The 16,998-nt window shown below is 40.1% G+C and overlaps 1 protein-coding gene across 2 annotated transcripts in view; it reads left to right on the top strand.

The window, feature by feature from the left end:
- PARP8 (poly(ADP-ribose) polymerase family member 8) overlaps positions 1-16,998 on the top strand; it is a 204,734-nt gene that overhangs the window by 100,509 nt on the left and 87,227 nt on the right. For both annotated transcript variants that reach the window (XM_060761469.2, XM_060761468.2), the window contains exon 3: positions 14,146-14,183. In XM_060761469.2, coding sequence (XP_060617452.1) covers positions 14,146-14,183 — 38 coding nt within the window. The remainder of the gene's footprint in view (positions 1-14,145; positions 14,184-16,998) is intronic.

Raw genomic sequence — 16,998 nt, 5'->3', positions numbered from 1 at the left:
CAGGCGAAACGTCAGGAGAAATGCCTCTAGAACATGGCCATATAGCCCGAAAAAACCCACAAGAACTGAGTGATTCCAGCCATGAAAGCCTTCGACAATACAATTCGACCAGTGGTTTTTGAGTTATGTCAATCCCACAAATGAACATTACATTTTTATTTATTTAGATATAGATGTTGAACCTACAGCAAACCTATCAAGGTTTTTATTTTTGGACAGATTTTGTTCAAAAGAGTTTGCTATTGTAGTCGTCTGCACCTCTGTGTGAAGGAAGACAAAACCCTCAATCTATTTTCCATGACAATTAAAGTCAATTTCTTCTTTGCCACAATGATATTACAGAAATGGCTTAAATACTTGGAAAATTTTTGAAAAGGACTGTTTCAGCCTTTGGCCATATAGTCCATCTAGTTGCCCTTTCACAACCCTATTCATTTGAAGGTAATGTGGATGGCTGGTGGATTTACATCCTTTAGCAGCTTCTGCTAGTTCAAATCCTTCTTATGCTGATGAACTCTTATGCCCTGATGATATTCTGCATACTGTTGAGATATTTTCAAAGGGTGTATATTGCATTTTCTTTTTTATCTGTTTTTATTTTAAAAACAAAACAAAAAAAAATGTCACATTGAGAATAATCAAAGTCAGTGCCTTTCCTTTCTTGGCTGTTACTGTATTTTCCATCACAGCCTCTCAAGAATTTGCAATGGGAATCATGTTGGTTCATGACCCTGCTAGTGCAGAACTGTTCCATTAATTATACTTAAAAGCATTTTCCGTTTCATGTTTCAGTGCTATTGAATGATGTGGCTTCCGTCTCTTCACAAGGAAAGGCTATTTTGCATTTTGTGATTGCTCCCCTCAGACCCATTACACTTGTCATTTAATTTCTCCTTTGGGGCATCTTGTAAATAGGCTAAGTCTTTCCTGGTATCCCTACCAAATTTGCAAAGCATCATTGAGGGCCACATCAGAAATAGATCATAAGCTAGAAGGTTGTTGCTAAATTGCCTATTTCATTAGCATGTTTTATGCTGGAACATGTCAAACTAGTGTGACAGATGTATAGGATGGTTACTTTTACATCACAAAAGGGGGGGAAAGGGGAATTAATAACTGTATGTTGGGCTGAAAGAATACATGCAATTGGGGTATACAAATAACAGGGTAAAACCATGTGACCCTTCAAACACTGTTGGATTGCAATTCCCAGTATTAATCACCAGTGGCCATTTGGGTTAGGGCTGCTAAGATTTGCAGTCTAACAACATCTGTGTACGTATATGTCTTCAAGTAGCCCATCTTACGGTTACCAAAATGAATTTTCATATTATTTCTTTGACAATGAATACTCAGAGTCAAATTGCCATTGCCCTTCTCTAAAATGTTGACTAGAGGGCGTGATGGTTCCCTATGTAAGCTATAACCAAGCCAGACACTGGTTAGCTTCCAAAATCATTAGGGATGTGGCCATTTCAAAGTATTTTGCCCCATAGTGCAAATATATAGGCCAAGATGTATATTTAAAAGTTGAAAAAGAGTGTAACACTTATCTCCATGTTGGGATGGATGATGATCAAATGACCCATCCGTTCAAGTCACTGTCCAAAGGCTAACCATCAATAGACAGAATGGCCATGTTCCAAAACCATTCTCTCCTGACGTTTCACCTGCATTCATCTTAGAGGTTGTGCTGTCTGTTGAAAACTAGAAAAAAAAATTCCTAGTTTCCAACAGACCACACAACCTCTGAGGATGCCTGCCATAGGTGCAGACGAAACATCAAGAGGGAATGCTTCTGGAACATGACAACACAGCCTGAAAAACTTACAACTCCTCAGTGATTCTGGCCATGAAAGCCTTCGACAATACATAGTCAATAGACATCTTCAAGATTCCAGCTCTCTCTTCTTATGCCCTCTTTTTCTGTTCAGGCTTAGAGTGTATTGGTTCTAGATTGTTGTGTTACTTTAATGTCACTTTAATAGTCATGGTTTCACCCCATGCATTTGTAACTTGGATTGCTAACTGGCTTGCATACTGCAAAGTCTGTGCTAGGGTTTTAGTACTAGTTTCAAATGAATGCACCACCCCTCTGTTCCCTTTTACACATGGGAGAATGGCAGCCTGACGAAACTAGTAATCTAGAAAATCAGGTTTCTGAATCACAATGAGAGCATCCCTGGTTAGGGGAATTTTTTTCCATTGCACTCCACATAGTGAACAGAAGACAATTTCTGCATATATTTAAATTATATTTATTAATGTCTGAAGAAAAGTCAACGTGATATAGTGGTTTGAGAACTGGAATGTGATTTTGGGAATCAGAGTTTGAACCACAGCTTGGCCATGAAACCCACTGGGATAAGTCACACTCTCTCAATCTCAAAAGAAAGCAATGGCAAACCTATTCTGAAAAAAAACTTGCCTAGAAAACCCTATTATAGGTTCACTGTTGGATCACTGTAGATCAAAAATGAGGCACACAACAAGAACATCAACATCAACACTACCTGCAATGTGTGTGTATTTCTGTTTTTCTACCTATCTGTTTGAACTTCCATCTTCATATACATGCAGTGTCCTGGCCACCTCTAGATCACCAGTATCCACCTCTGTAGCAGTTATTGACTCTGCTATCCACAAAGGACCTATATCACAAACTTGCCTGTATACATTCTATATAATTTTCCCCCTGGATTTTATTTTCTGTTACTTTGTTACCCACCATCCTCATTATCCACTTCTTATCCTGAGGTATGTTCAGGTTACTGCTTCTTGAATTCTCTCCAATTTGTTTGACATATTTATGTAACTGAGATACTTGGACTGGGACACAGACAGTAGAAGCAGTATTTTGTTTCCATCCTGCAGACATGGACTGCCTCTAAATTATTTTGGTGACCAATAATAAAATTCAGACTTTGAGTTTAACTACTACTCTTCTCTGCTTTATTATAGCATAAAAAGTAATGGGGTTCTGTTTCTTCAAGGAGGGAAAAACAATACAAAGGCAAGTTTTTCTGCTGCAAAGAGGAACTTTATGGATATAAAATGCACTTCAGCACTTGGAAGTGATGAAGAAATCATTACATTTGGTGTGATCAGATACACAAAGTGCTCTGACCATTGCAATTGATAGGCCTTCAGTAAGTCATGAGAAACTGAGATCCCATGAATTATAAGGGAACTAATATAAAAATGACTGAAAGTGCATGTATGGGTGCATCTACACTGTAGAATCAATACAATTTGACAACACTTTAACTGACCTGGCTCAATGCTATGGAATCATGGGGAGTTGTAGTTTTGCAAGGTCTTTAGTCTTTTCTGCCAAAGTGTACTGGTGCCTCACCAGATTGCAACTCCCATGATTCCATAGCAATGAGCCATGGCACTTAAAGTGATGTCAAATTGCATTCATTTTACAGTGTAGATGCACCCTACATTATCTACTGTTGTGGTAGTCTGCTGCCATTTCTGTAGCCATGACTTTGTGTTGTGGAATCCCAGAATCTATTAGCTGTTTAAGTACAATTGTGGGGAGGGCATTCTATATATTTGTTTTGGGATTATGTTAGATGTTAACAAATAGTTGTATTTTAATTGTTTTGTGGCTATTTGAGATATATTTGGTAGGAGAACGGGAAAAAGATAATAAATAAAAATTGTTAATCAATAGGAACAACAGTTTTATCATCATCATTGTCATCTTGTCATGGCCCACACCCCAATTTTTATTGAGTTGTATAAGAAAAAAAATCTCCGTTAAGAAGACAAGGATATAAGAGAAGTTTTGATTACTAAATAATGAAAAGAACTCACAGATGTGTTTTTCTAGTGACTAGGCCCATAGCCAGGATTTTGTTTTGGGAGGGGCTGAGTTTGATTCGGGGGGGGGGGAGAAGCAGAGTCTGAGTGAAAGAGGGTCTACCCTAGCAAACCTTTTGTATTGTTACCCCAATACGCCAAGCATATGGGATATATTGAGCATGGTGATCAGATCATGATATGAATAAACATAACAGTGTAAATAATGTACCAGTAAGGCCTTCTCGCGGACCAACCTGATAATTTTTTGGGGGGGGGGGCGGCTGAAGCCCCTCAAGCCTCCTCCCCCTCCCCCCCCCCGACTACATGCCTGCTACTGACTTAGCTCTTTGTTGACACTGGTGGTCCAGTGCTTATAAAGTTACTTCTGAAAAGTAATTACCCATATATACATTGACATCATGTAGTAATCAAGGATAGCTTTGGGGCCAAAATTGTGGATGTTGATGTGACCGGTGGAAAAGTCAAGGGTCATTCTGCAGAGAGAGGAAATGCTATCTCAGGGACCAGGCACCTCTGGCAACCGCCATTGCCATTTTCCCACCCAGGCATTAAAAAGACCAAAACTGGAGGTCACTACTAGTCCTGATAGGTTCTTCCAGGATGGATTAAAACATCACTTTTTGTCACTCTATTCAGAGATGGTTCCTTTTTTGATAAGAGTAAAGGTACAGTATTTACACTGAACCATAGATAACCAGACGCAGGTTTGGGGGTAATTTTTTTACTCACATTGGTAGACTTATACTTTATAAAGTTGTTATAATGATAATTTTAAGGCCCCTATGTATTTTGTTATTATTATGGTTATTTTTTTTCAAAGTGAAAAGCCTTTAACTTTGCATTTCTCAAAGAAAATTCTTTTTTCAGTATGAAGCTCAGTGCAGGTCAGCAGTTGAGCCATGTAATATCACTTTTCTGCTATGAAGTGAGACCATATCTCATAGGCAAAAAGTACCTAAAATTACAGTTATCCCACAAAAGAAGAGAAATTCATTTTCAATAAGGGTGCTATGGATAAATTCTATTGAATCTTGGAATGTGTAGTTTGCTGAGACACTAAATAGCAGAGAAGGCTAAAGACCATGCAAAATGACAACTCTCAGGATTCCATAGCATTGAGGCACAGCAGTAAAAAGTGGCGCCAAATTACATTAATTCTTCTGTGTAGATGCACCCTAAATTACAGTAATGATATAATATAGTTACAGTTTTACTACCAGGAAAGGAAGCTGTTCGAGGAAACTAGGGTTTTTATAACTGGTTATTTCCAAGCTCTGAAGAATCAGAATGTATGTGGACTAGTTCTGTACTGGAAACTTTGCAAAGCAGAGGGAACAGCATGGCAGGATTCTGCCACCACTTCATTTGCATAGTGAGTTAATTCAAGCATCAATGTTGAAGCGATAGTTGCTGTTTAGATCATTTGTGGTTGAGTCACATGGACAAGCTAGCTGTGACAATTATTCTTAGTGAAAAATGCAAATGCCCAATCCCTTTGACTCAGCACCCAAGTTCCTATGAGAAATACCATAGTAAAGGAAGAGGTTTCACTGCCTGGCTGATTATAGTCTTAGTTTCACTTGTTAGCCAAAAGCATTAGAAAATTATGATCTGCTCTGACAAATCTACGCAAGATAGGTCTCTGGGTCTAATAGATATGATGCCAGAGGAAACTAGGAAGTTGATTATCTTGGGAACCACTGTTTTGGACTTCATCTCCTAGAAATTCCAGCCATCTTACCAGCTGTTAGGAATTGTGGGAACTGAAGTCCAAAACACCTGGAGGACCAAAGCTTGGGAACCACTGTGTAGAGACACCTTCAATTCTTCTCCTCATTCCCAATCAGAAGTGATATGGGTTTTGTTGTAGAGCTGGGGAGAATTCCTTCTTTTGGACTACAACTCCTAGAATCTAGGGCCCTTCCACAGAGCCATAGAACCCAGTGCCTTCCCAGACAGGCTGTTATCCCAGGAACATCTGAGTTTAAAAAACAGAGATGTTCTTGGGGGCCTATCAGAAAGCATATGCTTTCTGGGGTGGATGTTTGGATGTTCTCCCAGAACTTTCTGGGAGAACACTAGGACACTGTAACCCTCCCCCCAAAAGCCCCCCAAAACAGCTTTAAAAAACAAAATAACTTACCCAGCCTCAATAAGGTGGCTTCCGGAGCTCTCCTGGCACGTATAAACAATACACCAGGAGAAAGGAAGGACAGGAGCAATTTTCCTCCCTCCCCCCTTTCTCCTGGCATGTCATTTCTACGCGTCAGGAGAACTCCGGCAGCCATCTCATGGATGTCAGATAAGTTCTTTTGTTTTTTAAAGTTGTTTGGGGAGGCTTTTGGGGATGGGGTTTGTATTTGCAAAGTTTTTCAGGCTGATTTAGCCCGGAAAGCCATGGGAATATTGTCTGGACTGCAGTACAGACACCGGAAGTAGTGGATTTATCTCGCACCTTCTAAGAAGGTGCAGGATAAACCCACTGTCAATTAATTCACCACCAACCAGGGTTTTTCTGGTTTGTGGTGGATTAATTCGGGTTTGTCCCAAATGTTGTCTGGACAGCCCCCTTTTTATTGTGGACGTTAGGGCTGGGCGGTTTTGTTTCGTTAATTCGTAATTCGTTAAAAATTCGTTATTTTTTTGTTAACGAAGCGATAACGAACCATTCTGGAGCAACTTAAAAACGAAACGAATTTTTCAATTTGTTTCGTAAATGCTTCGTATTTCGTTATGTATTTGTTTCGTTATTGGTTTGAGGTCATTTCGTTATTATTTCCGCATGTCTGGGGCAAGTTTTATAGTTGTTTTTTGTTTAATTAGTGAAAAAAAATTATAATATCACACCAACAGTCAACAACAGAGGGAGAGGGAAGCTTCAGAAGTTTTTTTAGCGTATTGCGCGATCGCGGCCGCCATTAACGAATCGATTCGTTATTGTTTCGTTATTGTTTTGTAATTTTTTTACCATTTACGAAATTTCGTAAATATCGAACTTTTTTTAAGGAAAATTTCGGAATTCTTTTAAATATCGAAACGCAAAAAAACCCAAAAAACAAATCGATTTTAGAAACAAATTTTTCCATTGTTACCCAGGCCTAGTGGACGTGGCTGTGTAGATGCTCCCCCAATTATTAAGGCAGAAAGCCCACAATATCTGATTTTAACTGGACTATCTAAGTCCATGCTGCCATACATTCCAGTTCAACACAGATAATGTGGGGTTTTATTCGTCTGTGTGGAAGAGGCCCTGGTGACTATTCTTGCTGGGAGATTCTGGGAGTTGTAGCCCAAAGTTCTGATGTCATTTTGTCTCTAGAATGACTTCCACAGAGAAACTAACCTGTTTAATTGTTGCATGGAGACAATCTTTGAGGCTAGAGTCAAAGAATTCCCTCCCAATAAAAAGGCCAATGAAATCTCTCTGCAAGTGTAATTCCTATTTTGTTTTGCATGTGATTGGAATTAAAAGATTAGGATTGAAGCCAATTGTGTTTTAAAACAGGTTTTCATGTAGAAAGACCCCTAAGAAGCTGGTGACCCATTACTAGGCTGGCAACAAACAATGAAACTATGGCAAATTCTTTTGAACAAATGACTTCTGGTGGAAGAATTCCATAGAGTCATGCTGGAGGATCTAAGAAGTGCTTGGAGAGGACACCACTTTTTGCTTCACTAAGTCTTCCAGTATGTAAGTTCTCCAGCATGACTCTATGGTTAGCATGCAGTGAAAGTACACCGTAGAATTACCGAGAGAACTTAGAACATGCCTAGAGATCACATACTTTGTCAGGTGCAGTTAAATGAAATTGCGGATACTGCTCTGGTGGATATAGGGCACCTGAAATCATAGAAATCAGATCCCTATGTACTTTTGGGCCCTTTAAGTCTATCTTCCTTTCTTCATTCAGAAGTAATGTGGGAATTACTTTTGGTTTTTTAGAACGTACAGTGCTTAGAGGACTCTTATCTTTAAACAAAAGAGATGAAAGCAAGCAACTTTCTTTGTTTCATGGTGCTGAAACAGCAGAATTTATGTCTTTCTATGGTGTGTGTCTCTGTGTGGAGACTTTATGACATTTGCTTAATATTTAATGTAAAAAAAATCTGTAAGCTTTCTATAGGCAATGAAATAGGCAGTGAGCACAATGTTGCTACTAAATAATACGGCTGAACTAGTATAAAAATAGGAAATGGTGGCACCCAACAGCTGTACAAGCACCCATGCAGAAAGAGTCAGCATTTTCCAGCCAGACAGAATGTGTGTCATCAATTTCACAGCCTCTGCCACTTGCATTACCTGGAATAGCTGCTGCAGATTTTAGCAAAAGGGTCACCTATTGATTTAAAATAGCAATCTAACTTTTTAAAATCCTTCCCAATGATTACCTTTTCTGGCATATGGTTCCTCCTCCTCCTTATTCTTATTACTTTAGTTCAGTTTGAGTTTCCTTTTTTTACTTTTTAAAATGGTTTTATTTTTTGAAAATCATACAGATAACATTGCATTATGATGCAAACTCTGTCATTCTATAAATCAATATAAATGACTATTTACAGTTTTTGTAATTAAGTTACATGTTCAATATAGATCAATTAGTTTCACCTTGGCAGGCATCCTCAGATGTTGTGAGGTCTGTTGGAAACTTGGAAAATGGGGTTTATAGATCTGTGGAATGTCCAGGGTGGGAGAAAGAACTCTTGTCTGTTGGAGGTAGGTGTGAATGTTTCAACTGGCCACTTTGATTGGCATTTAATGGCCTAACAGTTTCAAGGTATGGTTTCTTACTGCCTGGGGAAATTGTTCACTTCTACCTCCAACAGATATATAAACCCAATTTTCCTAGTTTCCAACAGACCTCACAACCTCTGAGGATGCCTTCCATAGATGCAGGTAAAACGTCAGGAGAGAATACTTCTGGAACATGGATATACAGCCTGAAAAACTTACAAAAATCCAGTGATTCTGGCCATGAAAGCCAGAATCGTAAATCTGTACTTACCTCTTCCAGTGCTGTAGGAGCACACAGCATGCCACCACTTTGACAATGTTTGTTTTAGATTTTAGTGTGATTTTAAAAAAACTCAAATTTTTGCTCCAGTTTTCAGAAAACAAGGGTGTTTTTGTTTTGTTTTGTTTTTGCTATTGTGTCCTATCTAGATTGAAGTGCCATGGTAGGTGGATGTGGGGTGGCATGCTTGATCCAGCAAGCATCACAATTTTTTTTAAAGGCACTTCATAGATAATCATTTATATGGCGAGAAAGATGGAGCAAAAAATAGAGAAGCCAGAAAAAAAAAACCAATTTGTAATATCAGCATTTTTCTGTGTAGTGATCCCTGCCATCCTGCACCAGAATGGGAAAACTGATAAAAGTTAGATGGTGCTGCCTGAATTGACCTTTCCAGATCATCTCTGCAAAAGAAACAACTTAGGGGCCTTTTCTACCAAACACAAGAGTACCAAGGTTGCAGCTATCTCTGTTGTTATTCTAGCTCAGCCTTCACCTTCCAGAGAGCACGGGAGGAGATGTTTGACTTTAAAATAAGTCTAAAATAAAATAATTACAGAGCTAATTTATATTTTGTCTTTCTTTGCCACTAAATCAAACAGCTTGCAAAAAAGAAGTAGAACCCAATACCAGCATAAATCCAATGGCTGTCTTGTAGATGAGAAGATATAACTCATTACTCGGAAGCAGAATAGCCTCAGGTTATAGACTGCCTCACACTTGTATGTGGAGTTTCCAGAGGACATACAGTTATTGGCCATATGTAACCATCCCCTAGAAGCTACCCAACAATTTATACTCAAATTCAGTTTGGGAAAAGATATTTTTAGCATTAAATGTCTAAGAAACTGGCTGGTGGATTCTGGAAATTGTAGCCTTAGAAATTGTTCCCAAGGTCTGCTTTCAAAAGTTCATGCTAGACAAGAAATTCTTGGGGTGGTGGTCCTAATTCCAAGATCTGCACTCAATTCTCTAGATGCAAATGAAACGTGAATGTTCACATAACTGGCAGTAACCTTTCATATCCCAAGATGTCCATGTCTGTTTGAAGCATAAAATACTGATGCAACAGAGTAAATGTTTAATAATGGGGTGTGCTGTTTAAAGATTTAAAATGTCATGGTTGAAGCTTATGGTGAAAAATTCAGGGTATCTTTCACTTGATTGGATTCATTGTTCTAATAAAAAAAAAGTTTTGTCCAGGAAAATCATTGGCAGCTGCGTGATACTCTGTTTAGAGTCATAGTATTTTGTAGGTTTTTAAACATTTGAAATGGGAATTGAAGAAGTTAGAAATCCCTTCCTCATGCCTTCATTCTATCATTCTTTCCATATCACATTTCTCTTCTTTTTCATGTCTTTCTCAGGCGCCTGCTACACTGTCTGATAATAAAGGTTATCAAAGCAGAAAATACACATTATCTGATTTGAACTGGATTACCTTTGTCTACACTACCATATAATCCAGTTCAAAGCAGATAATCTGGATTTTATCTAGCACTGTAGAAGGGGCCTCAGTATTCTTGCTTTCTGTCTCCTTGCAGTCATCCAACCCTTCCTCAAGTCCCTTTCCTCCCAGTAAGTCAGCAGTGTTTTCTCTTTTGTTTTTTCTCTCTGAAACTTTCTTAACTGTTTGAAGAGTTTGGGGACCCTGAAAAAGAAAACATTGAGGCCTTCCACACAACCCATATTCTAGATAAAGGCAGAAAATCCCACATGTGGACGTGTGGAGGATCTAGACAGCCCCTGAAGGCTGAGGGTTGTCCAGACAATGTTCTGGGCAACCCGGAATTAATTCAAATTGATTTGATCGTCGGTTTAATCTGTGTCTTCTTGGAAGGCACAGGATAAAGCCACTACTTCTGGTGTCTGGACAGCAGAATACTGCAGTCCAGACAGTATTCCCACAATTTTCCAGGCTAAATTAGCCCGGAAAACTGTGGGAATACCACCCTCTCCCTTGAAGCCCCAGTAAACAGAGTAAAAAAGCAAAAGAACTTATTCTGCCTCCATGCAATGGCTGCCAGAGTTCCCCTGGCACATACAAATGAACTTCAGGAGAAAGGGGGTGGAGGAAACTCGCTCCTGCCCCCCTTTCTCCTGATGTGTCATTTGTACGTTCCAAGAGAACTCCAGCAGTCATCACATGGAGGCAGAGTGAGTTCTTTTGCTTTTTTACTGTGTTTAGGTGGGCTTCTGGGAAGGAAGTTAAGTGTCCCAGTGTTGTACTGGGAAGTCCCAGTACAACATCTGGACACCAATCCCAGAAAGTGCACACTTTCTGTGGTGAGTGTGGTGAGTGTGGACAGGGCCCAAGGAACATCTGTATTTTTTAAATGCGGATGCTCCTGGGATAAAGCCCTGCCTGGAAAGGCCCTCAGATAATCCAGTTCAAAGCAGTTATTGTGGAATTCTCTGCCTTGATATTCTGGAGTATAGGGCTGTGTGGAAGGGCTCATTGTGATTGATAGAGGTCCCTCTAGATCTTGGAGTCCTCGTGGACAACAAGTTAAACATGAGCCAACAATGTGATGTGGGGGCAAAAAAAAGCCAATGGGATTTTGGCCTGCATTAATAGGAGCATAGTGTCTAGATCTAGGGAAGTAATGCTACCCCTCTATTCTGCTCTGGATAGACCACACCTGGAATATTGTGTCCAATTCTGGGCACCGCAATTCAAGAGAGATATTGACAAGCTGGAATGTGTCCAGAGGAGGGCGACTAAAATGATCAAGGGTCTGGAGAACAAGCCCTATGAGGAGTGGCTTAAGGAGCTGGGCATGTTTAGCCTGAAGAAGAGAAGGCTGAGATATGATAGCCATGTATAAATATGTGAGAGGAAGCCACAGGGAGGAGGGAGCAAGCTTGTTTTCTGCTTCCTTGGAGACTAGGACATGGAACAATGGCTTCAAACTACAAGAAAGGTGATTCCATCTGAACATGAGGAAGAACTTCCTGACTGTGAGAGCCGTTCAGCAGTGGAACTCTTTGCCCCGGAGTGTGGTGGAGGTTTCTTCTTTGGAAGCTTTTAAACAGAGGCTGGATGGCCATCTGTCAGGGGTGATTTGAATGCAATATTCCTGCTTCTTGACAGGGGGTTGGACTGGATGGCCCATGAGGTCTCTTCCAACTCTTTGATTCTATGATTCTTGAAAAAATGAATAAAAACTTTGTTTTTCCTGGTTAGAAATGGTCTGGCATCTAGTGGCTAAAGATGATATTACATCCTATAAACAAATTTAAGCTGAAATTAATGAATGGATGGAAATAATAGGAATGCAACCCCCCCCCCCCCCCAAAAAAAAGAAAGAATGTAGTGCCCTTTCACACAGCTGTATAACCCAGAACATCAAAGTTGATAATCCACAATATCTGCTTTGAATAGGGTTACCTGAGTCCACACTGCCGTGTAATCCAGTTCAATGCGGATTTTATACAGCTGTGTGGAAGGGGTCTAAGAAGCCTCTTAGCATTCTTGTAGAGTTCCAAATGTTTAAGTTTCAAAGCAGAATATTAGCTGAAGTATAAATATTTTTTTTAAAAAAATGTGGACAAATAATAGTAGTGTCAAAAGCAAGTATGCTGAATATTGTTTCACAGGTAATGTGTGGAATTTTGAAATGTTTGCGCAGAATATTACTTATTCTAGATATGTTTTTGCCTCTTTTCCAGTGCAGCCTCTGATCCCTAACTAAAAAGCTAACCATGAAAGTTATTGTCTGGGAGACTCAAGAAAAGCAGAAAATCAATACTGGCCCCTTTAGCCATGGGCCAGTATCCACCATTTAATTTCATAGAATCATAGAATCATAGAATCAAAGAGTTGGAAGAGACCTCATGGGCCATCCAGTCCAACCCCCTGCCAAGAAGCAGGAATATTGCATTCAAATCACCCCTGACAGATGGCCATCCAGCCTCTGTTTAAAAGCTTCCAAAGAAGGAGCCTCCACCACACTCCGGGGCAGAGAGTTCCACTGCTGAACGGCTCTCACAGTCAGGAAGTTCTTCCTAATGTTCAGATGGAATCTCCTCTCTTGTAGTTTGAAGCCATTGTTCCAATTACTTCCAATCATTAATGGCCTCTCTGGGTATTTTATGGGTCCTCTAGAATTTCCTATGGTATTATTGGGCAACATGCCCTTCATTTTAATAGGGTTCACTGGTTGTTGTAGGTTTTTTAAGCTGTATGGCCATGTTCTAGAAGCATTTTCGCCTGTTGTTTCGCCTGCATCTAGTAGGGTTCACTATTTTTTTTATGGTTCTGTGTATCTGTGCAAAGTCCAGAAACATATTCCCCATGGATATTTGGCACTATAGAATTCAGGAGCAAAATGTCTTCATCCCATTACCTAAGACCCCTTTCACAGAGCTGAACAAAATCCCATATCTGCTTTGAACTGGAAAATATAGCAGTGTGGACTCAGATAACGCAGTTCAAAGCAGATATTGTGGGGTTTTCTACATTGATATTCTGGGTTATATGGCTGTGTGGAAGGACCCTAAAATGATCCTTACCTAAAGCACACACTTCCATGTTTGTATAGGTTTAAGAATACCAAATTGCAAATTCTTTAAAAACTCTCAATCTTTTCAGTTAAAACAAGCAAACAAAAGTAGTTCAGCCTCCCATATATGTTCTTTGGTGGAGATTGTCTCATGAGAAACAGAAATGAAATCTTCTTTGCAAAGATAGAATAAGGCAAAGAGTTTGTAGGAAAACTAATTGCATCCACTTTATCAAATCTCAATAAATGAGCAGACCAGCAGAGCCCTCCCTAAAGACAATGAAGGAAGTACGGCTGCCACTGAAGGGACAGGGTGCTCTTGAGTAAAATCCACTGGGGCTGGGAGACCAAAGACAGCAGTTCTCGTATGGCAGACTCTAGACAAGGAGCCCTGAAGGAATTCATAAATCAAGGAAAGAATTTTGAAAGTGATTTGTAGGTTGTAGCCCTAATACATTTCCCCTTAGGAATAAAAATAAATCTTAAACGAGACAGAGAGAAGCCAGTGGTGTAAGAAACACTACCAAGAATCAGACCAACAGCCTATGTTTTCTGCCTTCCTGCCCAGTGCCCACCTTCCCCCTCCACTCTTGTATTTTTGGATGAGTGCCTCATGCTGTTAACTTGGAATTTGGTTATTTATTTATTTGCACTAAGCGTTTTGAAAGCTGTCAAAGTGGCTGTCTTACAGAACTGTCAGAAAACTATAAATAACTATGGACAAGTTCAGTGCAATTATTCTTCAGCTTCTCTTACGCCCTCCCTTATCTTTTTTTCTCTTTTCTTTTAAACAGCATATCCTATTCAGTGCACGTCTCTGAGGATTATCCAGGTAAAGTGCTACTTTCCATGTACTGTTGCCATTTTTTTTTTAAAAAAAAGGATTCAGCGAAAAGCATTTGAAACTCCATTATTGCACCCTGTTTCACCTTTGTGCTAATCACATTTCATTAGCAATTTCATTTGCTTCCTTTACTTACTTCTGCTTTTTGGGCCTTCATTTTGTAAGCAGGCTGGGAATGAAAGAATCCAATTCATAGAAGGAGGAATGTGGTGTGTGGGTGGGTAAGAGAGAGATTTTTCTCAGCCTGCAGTCTTCATTGATGTGGTGCTCTACTGACAATGTTAACTAAAAGAGCTCAATCTCTGATCATTTTTTAAACTAAACAGAGTGTCTTCATGTCATTCAAAAAGCAAAGACATTTTTTGTCTGTTGAGAGATAATCCAAAGCACAATAGTAGTGCAACAGTGTTATTAGACCAACCCCCATGAGATAAAATGGTGTGCAAAATCTCCAAAATATCTTCATTAGGAATGGCAAAAACTAAAATAAACACAAAGACTGTAAGATGGGGGAAAGAGAGTGACCTTACTAGATGTTGAAAGTAACATTTCCATGATGTCCTGGGATGAAATAAGGAAGAGCAATCTGGTTTAGATTATGTTGCATTAGAATCTATTCTACTGGACAGTCAACCCTCCACACCTGAAGATTTTATTTTTGTAGATGTGGTTATTCACCAGTTTAATTAATATGTTATCCCTAGGCATCTCTAGGGGCCCATCCAGACATTACCTTTATTAAGGTAACTCCTGCAATAAAGAAGGGGCTGTCCAGTCAACGTTCTGGACAGCCCTGAATTAATTCGCTACAAACCAGGAAAACCTTGGTTTGTAGCGAATTAATTAGATAGTGGATTTATTCTGCACCTTCTTGGAAGGCATGGGATAAAGCAACTATTTCTGGTGTCTGGACTGCAGTCCAGACACCATTCCCACAGTTTTCCAGACTAAATAAGTCTGGAACACTGTGGGAATACCCTCCCCCCAAACCCTTTTGAAAAGTAAAGAAAACTTACCCGGCCTCCAGTACACACTTGGAGTAGCTCTTCTGGCCTGTAGAAATGACGCACCAGGAAAATGGGAGGGGAGGAGGAAAATCGCTCCCTCCTGCTCTCCTGGTATGTCATTTCTGTGCACCGGGAGAGCTGATCCAAAAGTGTACTGGAGGTCGGGTAAGTTTATTTTAATTTTCAAAGGGTTCTGGGGGCTTCGGGGGAGGGGGGAGGGCTTCCAGATGATTGCATGGGCCAGTTCAATGAGAGCATCTGGACACTCACCCCAGAAAGTTTGTGCTTTCTGGGGTGGGAGGTGGTGTGAACAGACTCCCAGGAAGATCTGTGTTTTTAAAATGCAGATTCTCCTGGAATAAAGGCCTGCCTGGATCCCCCCTAGGTCATCCATTGTAAATCTGTGGTCCACTTCCAGGGGAAGTTAATTATAGAGTCATCTAGAGATTTCAAGAAGGAACGACTAAGCATGAATAGGTCCTCCAGAACAATTCTATTGTGAGTTGACCATAGTTTCACAGTGGAGGACCTAGAGATACCTATAGAGATGTTCACTCAGGTTTTAAAAAGTGTTTTTTTTTTTGCTTGTTGCTTTTCCAGTTTCATAAGGGTCCTGTGCTCTTCACCCCATTAAATGTGGAAGAATGATTTATAGTTCACCTGAAAACACATAAAAACATTGTATTGTAAAGACTCCAAAACCCAGAAGACCAACACTGATTCTTGGCAAGAGTTATGTATATTTGCATACAATGGTTTCTATTTCCATCACGGTGATTTATCTGATCATCAATATGGCTAACAGATTGCTATGCTTTCCACCTGATAGTGACAGAGAAAGGTGGAGTTTCAGTTGGTATCTTTCATTGTTGGAATGAAGGGGATATAGGTCCCTTCCACACAGCTGAATAAAATCCCACATTATCTGCTTTGAACTGGAATGGATGACAGTGTGGACTCAGATAACCAAATTCAAAGCAGATATTGTGGAATTTTCTACCTTGATATTCTGGGTTATATAGCTGTGTGGAAGGTCCCATAGATGCAGGATTCCCTATAAATTTGCACTGTGAACAAAAGCAGAAATCAGTGTCCATTTAGGAACACTGAACTTTTATACTGCTGGAAAAAGGGCATGCTCTGCCCATATCCTCCAAGTGCCTTGGTCTGGCAGAAACATTTCCAGTTAATCCTATGTTGTCTCACTTTTTCAACAATTTTTTTAATGTCCCAGGGTGGTTCCACAAAGTGGTAAAGTCCACTTTAACCCGGGTTTTAAAAAACCGGGTTGGGGGGTACTATAGTTTGGATGCTACCAAAGAAGCTCATGCTTTCCACGTGTACTGTCTACATGTTCTCCCAGTACCTACCTGGAGAACAGGGAGACAGCCCGCTCTCCTTCCCCCTCCCCCAACAAAACCCTCTTTTAAAAATGAAAGAGCATACCCGGCCTCCATTAGCATGGTTCCTGAACTCTCCTGGTACTCCAGGAGAAAGGGGGGAGGAGGAAAATTGTTCCTGCCCCCCTTCTCCTGGCACATCATTTCTACATGCCAGGAGAGCTCTGGTACCACAATAATGGAGGCCAGGTAAGCTCTTTTATTTTTAAAAGGGGAATTGGAGGGTGCCCTCTCGTGTTTCCTGGGTCTGATTCAGCCCAGAAAATGAGAGACAGCTGTTGGACGGCCCCTTCAGAAGACCAGAACTTCTGAGAGAGCAGTCCAGACAGCAGAAATAGTGGGTTCAAGAAGGCCCGGAACAAACCCACTAACAAATTCATTCGTTACAAAGTAGGG

This window comes from Anolis sagrei, chromosome 2 (genome assembly GCF_037176765.1).
Source record: "Anolis sagrei isolate rAnoSag1 chromosome 2, rAnoSag1.mat, whole genome shotgun sequence".
In the NCBI taxonomy this organism is placed as follows: domain Eukaryota; kingdom Metazoa; phylum Chordata; class Lepidosauria; order Squamata; family Dactyloidae; genus Anolis; species Anolis sagrei.
This window is presented reverse-complemented; position numbering and strand designations above follow the sequence as displayed.